This window comes from Acomys russatus, chromosome 3, assembly GCF_903995435.1.
Source record: "Acomys russatus chromosome 3, mAcoRus1.1, whole genome shotgun sequence".
Classification (NCBI taxonomy): domain Eukaryota; kingdom Metazoa; phylum Chordata; class Mammalia; order Rodentia; family Muridae; genus Acomys; species Acomys russatus.
In genome coordinates this window covers 59,979,483-59,997,900 of record NC_067139.1, presented here as the reverse complement: position 1 = coordinate 59,997,900, position 18,418 = coordinate 59,979,483, and the positions used below count along the sequence as shown (strand labels likewise).

The 18,418-nt window shown below is 49.6% G+C and overlaps 1 protein-coding gene across 1 annotated transcript in view; it reads left to right on the top strand.

Moving 5' to 3' along the window:
• Sh3bp5 (SH3 domain binding protein 5) overlaps nt 1–18,418 on the top strand; it is a 75,678-nt gene that overhangs the window by 49,683 nt on the left and 7,577 nt on the right. The window contains exon 4 of the mRNA XM_051141572.1: nt 11,477–11,641. Within this exon, the coding sequence (XP_050997529.1) occupies nt 11,477–11,641 (165 nt within the window). The remainder of the gene's footprint in view (nt 1–11,476; nt 11,642–18,418) is intronic.

Below are 18,418 nucleotides of genomic sequence, written 5' to 3'. Positions count from 1 at the left end.
AAGCCGTGGCTGATCACTTTTTAAAAAGATAGAATAACTTACAGGAGTCCAGTGTTATATAGTCAATCCCGAAGCACCGAAGATGGAACATTTGAAGGGGTTTTAAAGGTGAGTCGAAGTCCCCTAGTGGGGTGAGGGGAGGTTACAGGTTGTGTTCCCTGTTGGGGAATGGCAGGTGTAAGGACCATGGAGTGGAGGATAGACAGGATCTGTCCTGTGGCTGTGTTGAGGTTGTTATTGCCGACAGGTAGAAATAACCAGCTAGTGTGCACATTACAAAGGTGCAGGTCTTCTACACGCAGGCGGAGAACTACAATCCATAGTAGAACACCGCATTGCAATTAGCCTTGTGAGTTGGAAGTGTAGTTAGAAAGCATCTCACTGTGTGGCCAGGCTGACTTCTTACTCAGGATCCTCCTGGCCAAGCCTGGCTGGTGACACAGTCCCTGATCCCATCACTCAGGAGTAAGGCAAGAAGAATCACAGGCTCAGCCTGCTTAAGTTTCAGAGTTCAAGACCAGCCAGAACACCTTAGGAGTAGTTTTCCTCAGAAAAAAGTCACAAAAAAGGATGTGGTGGGGCTGGAGGAGAGAGGCTCAGGGTTAAGAGCGCCCATCTGCTCTTCCAGAGGTCCTGAGTTAATCCCCGGCAAACCACATGGTGGCTCACAACCATCTAGATGAGATACATGCGCTACACTGTATACATAAATTTTTTTAAAAAAGGTTGTGTGGAGACAGGCTCAGTGGCAGTTTACAAGACATATCCAGATGTCCCAAGTTCAGTTTCTAGCTTCCCACGTACCACACACCACATCCCCTGCTTCAGACTTCCAAACACTGGAATTCTATAATGCATCTGTACCCACCGGCATGGCTGAAAACTTTCTTTTCTGCAGACCGGGTCTCACTGTGTAGCTCTGGCTGTCCTGGAACTCACTGTGTAGACCGGCCTCAGACTCAGATATATGCCTGCCTCTGTCTCCCTGGTCCTGGGACAAAGGTGTGCACCACCATGCATGTTTATTTGGGATATTCTTAAGGACACACAAAAAATGAAAGAGAACTAATGAATATGGCTGTAAAACAACACTAACAGTTCTGTCCTGGTATGTGTGTGGGTGGTATTGAATGTGAGCTTACATATTCAGGTGGCCTTGAACTCTACAGAGCCCCGGCATGACCTTGAACGCCTCATCCTCTTGCCTTCACACCCCACATACGGGGTTACAGGCATGCACTGCCATGTTGGACATCTCCCCAAGTGTTTCCTCTTCTCTTCCTCAGTTTTGTTCTTATCTAATCTTAATTGTTCACCGACACAGCACATCACTCTTTAATCTCCAAATATGCCTTTAGTCCCAGCCCTCGGGAGCGGATCTCTGTGAGTTCAAGGCCAGCCTAGTCTACAGTGAGTCCAAGGCTACACAGAGACACCCTGTCTCAACCCCCCCCCCCAATTACATTTGGGTTGGGAGTACGTAATTCAAGAGTAGAGTACTTCCTAGTGTGTACAAATGGAGGGCTCAATCCTCAAAAATGGTGTGTGCGGTGGGGGAAATCACATCTTCTACTTAAACTTAGGTAACTATGGCCTCCTCAATAGTCTCAAGTGTTTAAACAACAAAACAAAATTAGTAATTCTTTGGCTGGAGTTGACTCAATGGGGAGCCGGCTGGTGGTGGTGCACGCCTTTAATCCTCTCACTCGGGAAGCGGGCAGGTGGATCGGTTCAGCCCAGCCTGGCCTGCCTGTAGAGTGAGCTCTAGGACATCCAAGGCTACATCAAGAAACCCGTCTCGAAAAAAAAACGCAAAACAAACAAAAAGAGAATGCCTGCTGCTCTTGCCGGACAGGTTTTTTCCCAACACCCTCACACACAAGCTCACAACTGCTATAACCCAGTTCAAGGGACCTGATGCGTCTTTGGCTTCCACAGGCACTTCATGCACATGGTTCACATACAGGTCACACGTTAAACACAAATTTAAAACACATTAAGAAAGTATCTTATGACTGGTTAAAGCAAACAGTGTCCAGCTTTTGATACTGACATGACATCATCCACAGATGCTGGGCTGTGTCATAGCTGTCTGAGGAACACAGGCAGCCTGTCTGCCAGTTTGGGACCTGCCAGGTTTAAAAGCGCTTGACTGGGACAGGTCTGTGTCTTTGTGGGTGTGTCATATGACCCAATACTTCTGGCTCCGTTGCACTGTTGCTCAACCCCGTGACCATGCTTTGAGTTTAAAGAAAGAGCGGTGTTGTAGCAGAAAGTTAGCAAAGTGAGAGCTGACAAGATGTGCCCTGTGGACACTCAGGAGACTGGCTGGACACGCCATTAATCAGCACTCAGAAGGCAGTGATGAGCAACCTCTTTAAGTTGAGCCAGCCCACCTAACAGAGTGGAACCCAGCAGCTCGGGGCTACATGGACCCGACACTGCTCCCTTCCCCGCATTCCGCGCCCCCGCCCCCTCTTGCTCTGTCTGACACCTATGACGGAGGCAGGGGGATTGTGGATGGATTGAAGGTAGCCTAATATTACATAGCAATCAAGTGCTCAGCTACCCAGGCCTATATAGCAAAACTGTCTCATAAAATGAAATAGAATGGAAAGAAGCAGTTTTATAAACTTTTATGGAGGTTGTGAACATACCCTAATTAAAAAAAAAAAGACTCCTTAAAGAAAGTGTGCGACAGGCTTTGTAATGGCTGTTCTTGGTCGTCAACTTGATACATCTGGGATGAACTGGGATGCAGAAATAAAGGGCACACCCAAGAGACATTGCTTTTGCTTGGTCAAAGTGGGTGAATCTTCTAGTCAGGACCTTTGAGGTAGGAAGACGCACACCTTTGATCGGGATCTTTGGAAAGAAACACCTTTAATCTAGGCCACACCTTCTGCTGGTCGTGGAAGGAGGAAGCTTTTGCTCTTGCCTGCTTGCTCTCACCCCGGCTGCAGCCCGTTCCTTCACTGGCATTAGAGCCGCCTTCTTGGACAGCCCAGTGTATGCTGAAGACCAGCTGAGACCTCCAGCCTTGGGACTGAGCAGCTTCTAGTTTCGGACTTTCAGTTCACAGCTCGCCATTGTTGGATTAGCTGGACCATAGCTTGGAAGTGAGTCTAATAAATGCCCCCTCTCCCCACTCATTCTATAAGCTCTGCTACTGTAGAGAACCCTGCGCCACACAAGGTTATTGACTCACTGGCACAGGAAAGGACTTTCTGAGCAGGACACTAATGGCACAGACACAAGACCAACAATTAATAAATGGGACCTCCTGAGGCTGAACAGCTTCTACAGCAAAGGACACCATCATTCAGGCAAAGTGCAGCCTATAGGGTAAGAAAGAACCCCTATCATTTTCACATCTAATAGAAGGTTAGTATCTAGAATATATAAAGAATTTTTAATGAGCATCAAGAAAACAATCCAACTTAAAAGTATGGTATAGAACTAAACAGAAAATTCTTAAAATATCAAAGACAAATGACTGAGAAACACTGTAAAATGCTCAAAATCTTTAGCCGTTGGGGAAATAAATTTAAAACTGCTATGAGAGTTTCCATCCTAACTCCAATCTGAATTGCCAAGACAGATAAATGACAACACAGGATGGCAAGGGTGTGGGGAAAGGGTAACCCTTATTCATCACTGGTGGAAGTACAAGCTGCTACAGCCACTGTGGAAATCAGTGTACAAGTTCCTCGAAAAGTGGAAATTTGACCTGCAACAAGATCCAGCTGTGTCACTCTTGGGCATATAACCAAAGGACTCCACATCTTCCCACAGAGACACTGGCTCATCCACGTTCACTGGTGCTCTGCTCATTATAGAGATTAGAAACAGCCTAGATGGCCATCCACCAGGGAATGGATAATAAATATGTGGTGCATTTCCACAATATATAATACAATTCAGCTGTTAAGAAAAATGAAATTTGCAGACTCGGGATCTAGCCAGAAGAGGAGGTAGAAAACTGTAAGAGCCAGAAGTGGGGCTCCAAGGAAACAGTGCCTTCTGGACACAAGAGGACTGATGGTACAATACACTCACAGAGACTGTGGCAGCACAAAGCCCTGCACAGGTTCAGACCAGCGAAATCCGAGCACCGAGGAGGGGAGGAGACACAAAGTCTCACCCTAACCAAGAAGCCGTTTGCAATTGATAACCTGCAGGGAAAAGAAAAACCAGTCTTCTCCAATGGAATGTTATCTGGTCTATCAACCACACTCCAGGGCAGACCACCGGCCTAGCGGCAGTAGCTGGCTAATACTTCTCTCTCCTCTCTCCTCTTCTCTCTCTCTCTCTCTCTCCTCTCTCCTCCTCCTATCTCGCTCTCTCTCTCTCTCTCACACACACACACACACCACACACACACACACTCCTCTCTCTCTCCTTTCTTCTCTCTCCCTCTCCTCTCTCCCTCTCTCTCTCTCTCTCTCTCCCTTCTCTCTCCCTCTCTCTCTCTCTCCCCTCCCCACCTCTCTCTCCCTTTCCCCCCCCTCTCTCCCCCCTCTCTCCCCCCCTCTTCCCCCCCCCCTCTCGTTTTTGGCATCTTTCAAAATACAAGACAGCCATAGTCGAGTTGCTTAGTGGCTGTCCACTGACACATGCGCCTCAGCCAGCCTCTGCCTCACAGAACATGTCCTGTGGGTCCCTGCGCTTTGGATACTGTGAAACCTCCAGGGTGTTATCAGCGGCCTTGGCATTCTAAGCTGGAGACCTGCAGCCACTTGTTCAAGGTTGCAGGCCCAAGACAGAGATTGGTCATTGTTGGTGCCAGGAATGTGCCCTGTTTCTCCCGTATCTCTGGGCACAGCCTCCTGCCTCATAGTGACCCAATTGTCCTGGCCATCAATGCCAGTTCTGTGCAAGGCATTGGAATGTGTCTTTTGTTAACAGCCTGGTGTAGTAAGAGCTGGGAACCCTGGGCACTGGAAAGCCACAGAGGGCCTGTTTGTTCATAGTGGGGCTGGCCGGAAGTATAGATGGGCACCTTTCCTCACAGTCCCCAGGTTAGGAAGGCTGTGCCCACAGGGCTAGAACCAGAAGCCTCCCAGGAGAGAGGAAGGAGAGAGGGAGACAGGGTCAGAGCTTTGTTTCCGGGTCCTTGACACTGAGTCCAGGGTGTGGGGAAAGTTTCCAGTTCCAGCTCCCTAGATCTGTTCTTTCTAGGGATTATAGTAACTTTATTATTATTATTGTTGTTGTTGTTGTGTATGTATGAATGGTGTGTGCATGCTTGTGCACATGTGTGTGCCACAGCATGGGCATGGTGATCAGAGAACAGCTTTGTAAAGTCAGTTCTCTTCTATCTATGTGGGTTGTAGGGACTGAACTCGGGTCATCAGGCTTGCATGACAGGTACTTATGTCTGTCTCCCCATCTCTCTCCCCTCCTTTGCTTGCTTTCCTCGTTCTCCTTTCTGTGACAGCACCTAGGGCTGGCACAGGGCTGCGGCCCTAGCCCACTGTCGTTCCTTAGCCACGCTGCTGCGCCTGTGTTCCATCTGGATCAGAGGTCAGCACTTGCTTATTAACCGCCAAGGACTATGATGAGGTGTGATGACAGAGTGTGTGGCTTTTTCGCTAGTGAGCATCTCACGTCTCTTCTGGTCTAAAGCAACACTCCCATCACCTTGGAGTGCTGGGTAATGGATGACTCAGTCACTTTTTTTTTTTTTTTTTTTTTTTTTTTTTGCTTTTTCGAGACAGGGTCTCTCTGTGTAGCCTTGGCTGTCCTGGACTTGCTTTGTAGACTAGACCAGGCTAGCCTCAAACTCATAGTGATCCACCTGCCTCTGCCTCCCAAGTGCTGGGATTAAAGGCGTGCACCACCATGCCTGGTGACTCAGTCACTTTTATGCCCTGGGTCTGCACTGTGTTCCCCAGTGGAAGGGTAATTGGCTTCTCAGATCCATGTGTCTGACGCTAGCCTATCCGACAGATGGCATAGTAGCATGCCAAGTCATGAGTGGATGTGTGGGACGGAGGGGTCAGTCCTGCTGGCCTGGGGAGGCTGCCACAGCAGAGGATGGTGTGTAGTTGTAGGTATAGAATTAGAATTCGTTGTTGCCTGGCACGTGTAGGGCCCAGGAAAAGCAGTCGCAGCGGTCTGTCCCTTGGCTCATGCCTCCACCACGTGCCTGGCCCATGACTCCTCCCATCAGCAATCCCACAGCAGATGGGCCTCTCACTGCTCTAGCACAGTAGGTGTGGGAGGAAGCCCCACGAGGACGGTGGGTGCACCCTTCTGGAGAGGGTGGCATCTGTTGTGCCTCTGCAGCCACAGGAAGAACGTGACCTGGAACGTGTTGTTCCTGCAGGCCCCATTGCGCGTGGCTGGCAGTTGTATAAGCTGCTAGTCACTGTGATGGAGAGGCAAGCATGAAAAGGAAGTAGAAACAGCTGACTTGCTGACTTAGGCTAAGTAGCCATGCCACTGTTCCTGTCCTATGCTGTTGGTGACAGATTGCCCAACCACCCATCCGTAACGTCAGTGTCAGAAGCACCCTGGCAGCAGACACTGCATGATACAGGGACCAGGGGTCCTGAGGGCCTGACTGTGATGTATGCAAGATGCATTACTGCTCATCGGCTTCCTTAGAAACAATGAGGGGGTTTGGACTATGTGGTCTATAAACCTAATTCCCCCTGAATCTTCGTTGTAGCCAACACAAATGTCTGGATGCCCTTCAGAGAGCTGAGTGGCTATTGAGTCAGAGGGCACGAGGGTTCCCTGCCTGCTGCCTTCTGGCAACCTCTTCTGTGCCTCATGCCTGACCCATCTGTGACTTTGTAGAACGTGCATACATTTTCAAGTGTTTTCCAGACTCAGCTGACTGGGCCAGTGTGTGGTGAAGGTCACTTACCCAGCTCATTCAGGAGTGGCCTGTAAGGATTACCCCCACGGCTAGTTCCACAAGCTCTGTTAGCATCCCTGAGTCATGGAGACACTTAGGTCATGTCCTATGTGGGTCTTATAGCCCAAGCAGAGCTGTGCATTTGCCTCAGTGGTACTCAGACGCAAGCTTCACCTCTCCAGCTTGCTTGTTGGTTTTCTCTGCTGAGGGAACCACTGTCTGACCGCCCTCAGTTAGATCATGTGTTGGTAATAGGGCCTGGCACCTTTGTTGGGGTTCAATGGCTGGATCTTATTAGTTGTCTCAGGGACCCCCTAGGTATCGTCTTTCATACAAGGGCAAGAACAGGAAGCTGAGCGTGTAGCTCGGCAGCGGAGCGTTTGCCTGGAGTGTGTGAGCTCCTGGTTCCCGCCACATGGTGGATGAATGAGTAAACTAGGTTTATCGGCTTTCTCTGGGATTGCTAAATTGGCTTCTGCTGTTTGAGGTTCTGTGTTTTGTGACACATCTGAGTTGCTCTCTCAAGTTAAATCTTAAATACAGGTAGTAGCTTTTGGGTGATTCTAATGGTGTGACCTCAGATCCAGCACCTGAGCTGAGAGACTTTAATAACTGACCTTTTCCTTCACAGCCTCCACAGCCTCAGAGCACTTCATCTCTCTTGAGGCTCGTGGGTGGCTTCATATGAGAGTTCCTCATGAGTGTGCCCACTCTGCTAACTCACCCAGAGCACCATATTGAGAGGCTGGCCTATGGCTCTCCATCAGTCTCCAGGAGGCATTTAGTAGATTTGGAGCCATCTGTTTCCATTTCTTTCTTTCTCTTTTTTGTTTTGTTTTGTTTTGTTTCTCAAGACAGGGTTTCTCTGTGTAGCCTTGGCTGTCCTGGACTTGCTTTGTAGACCAGGTTGGCCTCAAACTCACTGCAATCCGCCTTTAATCCCAGTACTCAGAGAGGCAGAGGCAGGAGGATCACTATGAGTTCAAGGCCAGCCTAGTCTACAAAGCAAATCCAGGACAGCCAAGGCTACACAGGTAAAGCCTGTCTCAAAAAAAAAAAAAAAAAAAAAAAAAAAAAAAAAAAAAAGAAAAAAACCAACAGAGCAAAAGAGGAGAGAGAGAGATTTTATGAAAGGTGGTTTCAGTGTGCACCTCAGAAGTCTCCACACCTACCTGTGTTCACAGCGGTTTCTACCTCTTGGTCTTCCTTATGCTGCACCTCACTGTCTTGGCATTGCTAGAACAAAAGGCCACAGACTTGGGGCCTGAGCCGGCAGACACTGTGGAGGCTGGCGGTCCCATAGGCAGTGTCTGTCAGGGCTCTTTCCTGGCTCCTCCCTGGGTGCTCGCCGTAGGAGTTCATGTGCATCCGTTTTCTAAGATTTGAGTTACCTTTTTCTCTGTGTGTACATGCCTGTGTGTGTGTGTGTGTGTGTGTGTGTGTGTGTGTGTGTGTGTGTAAGAGGGTGCTGGGTGCCAGGTGGCTGGAAGGCCGACGTGAGTGCTGGCAGATGAACTCTGATCCTCTGCAAGAGCAGTAAGTGCCCTTCCGCACTGAGCCCCCTCTCCAGCCCTCAAGTTCATTCTTAGTTACATTTTACATTCAAGTTTGAGGCTCCCTGGGCCCTGAGAGTCCCCGCCTCAAATTTGGAGTGAGTGGGTGGGTGGGTGGGTGAGTGAGTGAGTGAGTGGGTGAGTGAGTGAGTGAGTGGGTGAGTGAGTGAGTGAGTGAGTGAGTGAGTGGATGAGTGACTGAGTGGGTGAGTGAGTGGATGAAGTGGGTAAATAAACACAGGGGCTGGAGAGATGACTCAAAGAGTAAAGTACTTGTTATGCCAGTGTGAGGACTAGAGTTGGGACCCCGACACCTGTGAATGTTGGTGGGCGTGGCCACCTTATTACCATTACTATTAGTTTATCTCTGTGACAGGATCTTGCTGAATAGCCCAGGCTGGCTTTTTAGTTTATTTTTGAGACAGGGTCTTGCTGTATAGCCCAGGCTGGCTTTTTAGTTTATTTTTGAGACAGGGTCTTGCTGTATAGCCCAGGCTGGCTTTTTAGTTTATTTTGAGACAGGGTCTTGCTGTATAGCCCAGGCTGGCTTTTTAGTTTATTTTTGAGACAGGGTCTTGCTGTATAGCCCAGGCTGGCTTTTTAGTTTATTTTTGAGACAGGGTCTTGCTGTATAGCCCAGGCTGGCCTTTTAGTTTATTTTTGAGACAGGGTCTTGCTGTATAGCCCAGGCTGGCTTTTTAGTTTATTTTTGAGACAGGGTCTTGCTGTATAGCCCAGGCTGGCTTTTTAGTTTTGTTTTGTTTTGTTTTGTTTTGTTTTGTTTTGTTTTGAGACAGGGTTTCTCTGTGTAGCCTTGGCTGTCCTGGACTCGCTTTGTAGACCAGGCTGGCCTTGAACTCACAGCGATCCGCCTGCCTCTGCCTCCCGAGTGCTGGGATTAAAGGCGTGCACCACCAGGCCCGGCTAGGCTGGCTTTTTAAAAGTGCTTCTTTCCAGGCATTCTCGAGTCTCCTACAGACTCTGTCTCATGATACAACTTCAGAGTCTCAAACGCTAGCCTCCCCCCCATCAGCCCTGAGTTGCTGCTCCTGCCTGCCCTTCAGGCCTCTCTTCAGGAAACCTTCCTCAGTTTACCCTTCTGCTGCCCTGTGCACAGCCTCGAAGTGTAGATTTCTGCACATCAGCTACACGTGGGCCCAGTCCCCTGATGGGTCACTGTGGGCTGGAGGGCCACAACTGTGGGTGTGCACAGACCAGACCAGGGGTTGCCCCTCATGGGTTATCGTGGGTCACTAGCTGCTTCTTCCCCCAGGGCTGCTGTGGTCTCTGCTTCTTTGTTTCTTTCCCCCTTAATTTTCTTTGCAAAGTGCCCTCAATCTATGTGAAAGTTTCCTCTAAGTCATGTGACACTTTCTCTGGGGAAAGGTGGGGCCCTGTTGTTCCCCTCCTAAGTCCCAGGGGATGTCCTGGGGATGTCCCATCAGGCCTTCCACCTTCCGTAATTGTAATTGGCCTAGGGATCCTGTTGACTCTGGGTGTGGTGCTGTGCCAGATTAGCACGCGGCAGTGGTCTGCCTCTGCTCTGGTGAGAAGGTAGAGATGAGCCTGAGAATGGGGCCAGCAGTGTGGGCTGCTGACTTCTTAGGGCGAGCATTGCTACAGTGTCGGTGTGGAGGTCAGAGGACAAACTCAGATGTCTCTGGTCCTTACTGTGTACCCTAAGATTGGGTCGTGTTTGCTCCTACATTCACCAGGCTTAGTGAGTCCAGGACAGCCAAGATAACGTAGAGAAACCTTGTCTCGAAAAACCAAAAGGAAAAGTTATTTGTGTTGTCCTTTTTTTTTTTTTTTTTTGGTTTTTCGAAACAGGGTTTCCCTGTGTAGATTTACTTTGTAGACCAGGCTGGCCTTGAGCTTAAGAGATCTGCCTGCTTCTGTCTCATGGCCTAGAGAGAGCTCAGCAGCTAATATGTGTCATAGGCAACTGGACTAGAGGTTCAGAGCCCCAAATGAATGTCAGGGAGGTGTGGCAGCTGCCACAGCTCAGACAATAAAGATGGGGGTTGGGGGAGGATCCTTGAAACAAGCTGGTTAGAGAAACTAGGTACAGCTTAGAGCTTTGGGTTTGACCAAAAGACCTGGCCTCAAAAAATAAGGTAGACGATTGATTAAGATTCTGGATACTCTAGACCCGAGTTCTCAATCCACAGCACCCGTGAAAGAGAGCCAGGCATGGTGCAGTATTTGCTTGTAATCCCAGCATGGGAGAAGTGGGTGGATTCCTGGGGTTCACTGGCCAACCTAGCCTCACAGAGGCATTCCAGGCCACTGGGAAACCTTGTGACAGAAAACAGGCTCCTGAGGAATGGTTCCAAGATTATCCTCCGGCTTCTCCACGTGCACATGTCCACATAAATACACAAGCACTGTGTGCGCTGTTGGCAGCTGTAGCTGTGAGGATAATGCGGCTTGCATTGACCCTTCTTCCTGAAAGCCGAGGTTGTGTGTTAATAGGTCCTGGGCCTGGCTACTGCCATGCATGGCCTGCCTCTGCTGTTAGTGCGGACTGAGAGGGCTGTCTGGCAGTGCCCATGCTAAGCTGGCAATCGTGTTGTGGGGGCATTTTGTTTCTTACTGGCTCTGGGGTCTCCAGAAAGGCTGTTTTCAGAGACACTGCCTCACCTGTAGAGCAGAGCCCTATGACTATGGTCTCTGGGACCACTTTGGGCTCTGAGGTATAGGTAAGGTGCCCAGGACTGCTGTGTTTACCTGGGCTTCGTTCCTGAGCCAGGGCTTTGGAGAAAGGCCACAGCTGGCCTAAGTAGTCGTGGCCATCACAGATGCAAGATCCATGCGTTTATTCATCTGTTGAGCTCCAGACTGTGGAGACTCTGCTCAGCAATCTGGTGTCCACTCGGTCATCAGCCACCTATTACCCAATTCCATGTATGATGGACCTGCCCATGTAGCCTATCGAAGAGAGAGGCAGAGACAGGTCAAATCTTGGGCCATTCATCTCCAGGGGCAGGGATGACGGGCCCCAGGGACTCCCCGGCTTTTACCTAAGGCCTAACAAGACCTTCTCTCTCAATAGGCTCAGCTGGAAGCGCAGAAAGCCACGCAGGACTTCCAGAGGGCCACCGAGGTGCTCCGTGCTGCCAAGGAGACTATCTCCCTGGCTGAGCAGCGGCTGCTGGAGGATGATAAACGGCAGTTTGACTCTGCTTGGCAGGAAATGCTGAATCACGCAACTCAGAGGGTAGGAGTGACCGTGTGTAGGCTGGTGGTGGAGACCTGGGCCTACATGTTGTATGTTCTTTGGGGTCCTTACAGGAGTAGAGGCAGGTTCCTGGGTGACATGAAACACTCCTGTAAAGGGCATGGACTGTCTGCTCTATGTAGTCTTTTGGCTGGCCTGGCTTTAAGCCATCCTCGGCACGACAGTCTCCCAGTGGCAGGTGGGAGATAATCTTTCTCTATATTGCCTGACACGTGTCTGGTTCCCATGGTCCCTGCATGTCTCGGCAGTGAGTTGGGTTTCCCAGTGGGGCCAGGATGTTCTCCAGGGTCGGCTTCCACTATATCAAGAGGCCTGCAGGTCCCAGATGGAAGGCCTCTGTTAACAGTCTCAACCTGCCACTTGGGTGTATATGTTGGTGGGTGAGGTGCCTAGACCAGAACCAAGTGAGCACTCACTCAGGCAGGGCCTCCCAGGTGGCTCTGGGGAGTGGTACATGGGGAGCTAGGACTGATTGTCATCTAGGCTAATGTCACCATTATTTGGCTCTCCACCTGTCCCCAGCACTTCCTCCCTGGTCATCTTGCTCAGAATTGGAAGCCATAATCATCTTGGTCTAGGTAGGCTAGCAAATAAAATACCACAAACTGCCTGGCTCCTATATAGAACAGTTCTGGAAGCCAGGAAGTCCAAAAGCAAGGCTGACATATGTGGTGTCCGATGATGCATTTCTGGTCCTCCAAGGGCTATCTCCTCTGAGTGGCAAATGAGCTCTCTCAGACCTCTTTTTGTTCCTGTGGCGCTAGGGCTTGACCCCAGGACCTCTCACACTGCTGACAGGCATTCTAACCCTGAACTGCAGCCCACCCCTGAGGTCTCTCTGTAAAGGGCAGCGGTTCCACAGCTTTACTGCCTCAGGGCCCACCTCGATATCACCACGCTGGGGACATTCCTACTCCAGCAGGTAGGGCCACGTGCTTGGCACTGTGGTCATAGGATGTTCTGAATACATCTTCCTTCCACCCGGTGCAGCTCACGGTCTTTTGACTCTTGATCCCCTTAGCACTAGCCTGTCCTCCCACAAGAGCCCAGAAGGCCAGTGTCAAAGCGAGGCCGGAGGCTTATTATAGATAGGGTAGGCAAATGAGCTGCAGTCCCTGACAGAAGGCGCAGGCTGTTGCTTCAGTCTCGATGAGTGACAGGAAGGATGTCTGTGGGGTAGAAAAGAGGTCAGGAGTCAGTGCCAGTGGCTGTTCCCTTGTTGGTGTCACCTGCCACAGTTGCTCAAGTCCTGGGGGATCTGATGATTAAAGATGGCGTTGGGTATCTTGAAATAGAAAGCCTGGTGTACAAATGACTTCAGGAGTCATATCTGTCTTGACTTTATATCAACTCTCCCTTGAGACCTGCCTGTGGCTTGGCCTGGTGACCTTGAGCCTCCTGCCCCCTAGTGGGCGCGATACTTGTAGACCCAGGAAGGCTGAAGAAAGTCACACTAGGTCAGCTGAAGACAGACCAAAGGGGAGGTTGGAAATCTTGCAAAGCAAAGCCTGATAGTTGAAAAGAACCAACTGCACAACCAACAAGCCGCAGGCCTGCCTTTGCTTTGAACTTCTTGTCCTCCAAAGCTGTAGCTCTACAGCAGCGTGTAAGAGGCCATTTCCGAAATCGCCAAATGTGCCTGTTTATGGTGGTGTGTGCCTATAATGCCAGCCAGGAGACTGAAACAGGAGGATCGAGGCTAACCTGGGCTATATAGGGGGACCCTATATTTTTTTTAAAAGGAGAAAGAAACCACCGGATCTGTTATTATGAAAAAATTTTAAATCCACGTTTTAGTCATGGGGTATGGTTACATAGACTAGGACATGCTTTTCCTTGAACTGGTGAGACACGATCCTTCCTCTGAGCAGGTGGCACTTAGCCTGTGAGAAGCCAAATCCATCCCTGGCAATGAGGTAAAAGTACTCACATTAAAAAAAAGAGACATGACTTTCCCTCTACGTCACTGTACACTACCCAGTGCCTCAGCCTGCAGGGCATGCTCCTTGATGAAAACAGGTCCAGTGCTCCCCGCAGTCCAGATGCTCATGTTTGGCTCTGAAATAGCATGAGTGAGTGTGACCCTCTGATTGAATTAAGCACTTCTTCCAATGGGACTCATGGGGGCCATTTCCCAGGTTTTGTGGGAAATGCTAGGCTGCCTTGAAGAGGACCATGCAGGGCCTGGCTGACTTCTAGAGATAACAGGGAGCCTGGTGCATCAGAGGAACTGAGCATCACAGAACCCTCTCCTCCCATGTCTCAGCAAGTTCCTCACCTGAGGCCATCTCTGTATCTCCTCTTAATGCACACGGGAGCGCACGCACACGCACACACATATATCCGCACATACGCTGTTTAACGACAGCACTAGATGGCCATACCTGATGCCGTAGCAGAGGCTGACACTAGATGGCAGGGGCCCCAGTATTCCCCCGTGGTCACAGGGAACACTATCAGCAGGCTATGGGGACAGTTGTCGGCTCAGTGCTGGGAAACAGCAAGTGGTTTTAGCACCACTGCCAAGCCTACCGTTGAGCAGCCTCCCTTGGGGCACAGGACTCCGTGTTGTTCCTCGGCACCAGAGGGAGGTTTGGCAGGAGAGGCATCTCCACACCATGGCTGCTTTGATTTTGATATGCAGCCTTTTGGGGAATGCGAATGGCTTTCTCTTTCTACTCTCTGAGACAGGAGTCCTGGTAGCCTGGGAGGGAGGAGTTGGCTTTTGATGTCTGCTACAGGGGACCAGATGGTGGAAGGGGGATGTGGCATGGGCATAGGAAGGCAGTCTTTGTTGATGAGCTGGCAGCGGGGGCTCCTGGGGAGGAGTGGGCAGGACATGGCCAGCCTCTACTCCAGGCTTCCAGGAGGTCCATGAAGGCTGGGATGCAAGAAGAGTTGCTTCCTGGAAAGCTGCCTGATGAGACATGAGAGCCACCATATGCCCCCTCCTTGGTGCAGTGGTAACAGTGAGGCTACAAGGAGATGGGAAAGCATCTTTTTACCTGGATGGACATTTTAGATTATAGAAAGGCTGTGGGTAGGGCCCAGAACAGGGCCCGTGTTAGGAGTATACTCTAAACCACGCGAATGGAGGAGACCTCGTTCATCTTAAACAGTTGTTTCCTTGAGCTCAGTTCACCTATTTTCTTCTACTCAGAGAAGGATGTAGAAAGCTGAGCACCATTACTCATCTTTGTGTGTCCTGTGTGCTCATGCCAGGACAGTGGCAAATGGGTCCTAGGGATCTGTGGCAAGACACAGAGGAAAGCGTGTTAGAAGTGTTTCTTCCAAACTAGGCACAGTAGGACACAGGGGTGCATATACGATTTATCAAATGGTTTGGGAATACATGGGGAGTACAGCCATCTCAAATAATGAAACAAAAAACATGGCATGCTACCTCCCCAAAATACCACTGTCACAAGTCCTCTAAATGGCCAAGCTACCCCTGCTGCCTGGGTCCCACACCCACACAGCCTTTAAAGACACATATTATCGCAGTAGCATTCATATACCCTGCTAGGTTATCAGCTCCAGATTTGGCCTCTTGTTCCTTGCCATGGTAGGTGCTGGATTAGTGTAGATGGTTCTGAAGTGGGAGTGGTGGCAGTAAAACAGAAGAGCACCTTGTCAAGAGTCTGGACTAAATACCGGACCAACAGGGGTTCCAGGAGCCCGGGCTGGCCCCACGGAAGGCTTTCCTCTGGGGCTCCATCTCTCTTGCCTGGATGCTGGTCCACCTTTCCTGGTAGAACTTCTCTTCTTGTGCCCCGACTTTGCCTTGCACTCATGCCTGGCTCCCTGCCCTCATCACTGCACACAATTTACAGCTGAATATAAGGTGCGGATGGAGGAGCTCTTTGGTTGTCTAGGCAGTGTACCATGGTGACATGCTTGGTGGCCACTGGGCAGGAAGCTCAGTGTATGGTGTGGGGGGGGTTGTCTTCCCAGAGATGGAGGGTTGTGTAAGTGGAGAGGTGAGGTGCAGACCAAGTGCAGTGATGTGTCCTGCTAGGGTGTGGCAGAAATACTGATGTGTGTCCTTTGAAGGTGTTGCTAGCAATACAGCCGAATGCTTGGGGCTTTCAGGGTGCTTAAGGTTAAAAGGCTTTTGTTTGTTTACAGTGTGGGAGCTGAGGTAGAATAGGGCCTGTGTACAGCTTGGGAGAGCCCTGCTTCTCCCAGGAGACACTTTCTGCTCAGCAGCTTTAAACTGCAGCTTTTCAGCTGAGTTGGCTCCAAGTGCATCTGTTTAGTTCCATAACAGAACAATCACATCTGACGTGGGGTTTTCAGTTTTCATAAAGGTTATACACCAACTGATTAAAAGCTTAGATGCAAGGCTAGACAGAAGAGTTATTGCTATTTTCCCAAGTGTCAAGCATGAGATGCTTTTAATGTATTTTGTTTCATTGTGAAATTTTGTGTTAGAACTAAGAAGGGAAGGATTCTTCTAGCCCCAGGAGTCATTTTAGTCCCATAGGTTGCCTCACTTTAGCTTGGCTCTCTCCCTTTCTCTTTCTCTTAAAAATTATTTCACATTTATAAAACATACACTTTTTAAAACTATTTTTTCTTTTTATTTAGTCTTCTCTCATACAATACATCTGGGCCATGCCTCCCCTCCCTCCACTCCTCTCAGTACCCTCTCCCCATCTCTCCTCTCTCCCAGATCCACTGCTCTTCTACTTCCCTTCAGAAAAGAGCAGGCCTCCCTGTGATACCAACCAAACATAGCATAACAAGATGCAGTAAGACTATCAAGGCTGGCCGGGTGTGGTGGCGCATGCCTGTAATCCCAGCACTCGGGAGGCAGAGGCCAGCCTGGTCTACAACGTGAATCCAGGACAGCCAAGGCTACACAGAAAAACCCTGCCTCAAAAAACAAAAACAAGCAAACAAACAAAAGATATCGAGGCTGGGCAAGGCAACCCACTAGGATGAAAAGGGTCCCAAGAGTAGGCAAAAAGAGTCAGAGACACCCCCACCGGAAGTGTTACAGCACTTCCACTGTAGGCTTCCCCCACAGCTCCACTTCAGCCAAGGGGAAAGTTTCCCTAATGCAAATGTACCAGTTCTGCTCCAGTGGGGGATGGTTTCCCCAGAGAAAGTGTCACAGCTCTGCTCTGAGGGGGCCATTTCTCCCTTCAAAGGCTCTGTTCAGGCTCTGTTCCTGAGAAAGTGTCAACCCTCTGCAGGGTAAGGTGTCCTGGCCGTGAGGAGCCAAGGAGTTCCACAAAGCCATACCACATGATAAACCCCACACAGGAGATTTATTGGGAGGGGAAAACCCAGGAGGGTGGCTGCCTCTGCTCCAGAAAGCAGCAGCAGAGAACCGGACAGAAGGAAGGGCCGATAGAGGGTTTCTTTGAGGGAGGGGCATGAAGCTTTCCAGGGTGGCCTGAGATTGGAGAGATTCTGTGGCCTGATCACTGGGGCAAGCTCAAGGATTGGTGGGGTCTTTTTCTTTTCTTGTATGGTGGGGGCCTGGACACTCTCCTACCTTGAGGGGCCTGTGACAGCTGTTATAGCTGTTTTAGCCTTAAGGCCATTAGGGAAGTCTTGGGGGGTGGGGAGGGCTGGCCGCTGGAGCTCCTGGGGGTGGGGGTGGGGCTGACTACTTGCACACCTTGAAGGTTTAAGAACTTTACAAGGGACTCCAGGGCAGGAAAAGCTTTCCCTGCTGCTTGAGTTGGTATAAACAGCCCACACCCACTATCACAGTTTGGAGTCCGGCAAAGTTCCAGGCTAAATAACCTGTGTGCAGCCATGAGGGCTCTGTGATTGCTGTTTCGGTCTCTGTGAGCCCCCATGAGCTCTGCTTAGTTGAATCTGTGGGTCATGTTCTTGTGGTGTCCTTGATCCCTCTGCCTCCTATAATCCTTCCTCCCACTATTCTGCTGGGTCCCCCATCTCTGCCTAATGTTAGGCTATGGGTCAGGAAGCCTCTCTGGTGGAGATCAGGCTAGACAGTGATCTCTGAGTATAGCAGAATATCTATCATTATGAATCATTTTATTGACTTTTTTTTTTTTTTTTTTGGTCAGTCAAAACATAGACATTTTAATAAGGTGAAAGGATAAATATTACACAAGCATAAACTATTACCATGGCGATCCTGATTAAGGAGGAAGTTACTATGTTATTCTAGTTCTGAATATTTGGGTTTAAGTAATTGGATTTAGTCATTTAAGAAAAAAAAGGACCTATGCCTAGTCTACAGGCCAGTCTGAGGGAGTCACTCCTTCCCAAGCAATTCCATCTCAAATCAAGCTGACAAAAATTAATGAGCACTGTTGGCCCCTTGTCAGCTTGACATACTAACCAATCATTATAAACTATGTTCCTAAGATCCCTTATTAATATCACACTATCAAGTACAGGTCAGAGCCAGGCATGTGGTGCCTACCTTTAATCCCAGCAGTCAGGAGGCTGAAACAGGTGGATCTCAGAATTCAAAGCCAGCTGGTCCTACAAATCCTATTCCAGGCAGCCAGGGATACAGAGTAAGACCCTCACAAACAAACAAAAAATTAAAATAAAATAAAATGCAGTCAAACACTTCAAAGTCCTGTGATGGGTTGGAGAGATGGCTCAGCAGGTAAGAGTACTGGCTGCTCTTCAAGAGGACCCAGGTTCTATTACCAGCACCCACACCTGCTGACTTACAACTGCCTATAACTCTGGTTCCATGGGATCCAACACCCTCCTCTGGCTTCTATAGGCAACAGACACTAATGTGGTGCACAGACA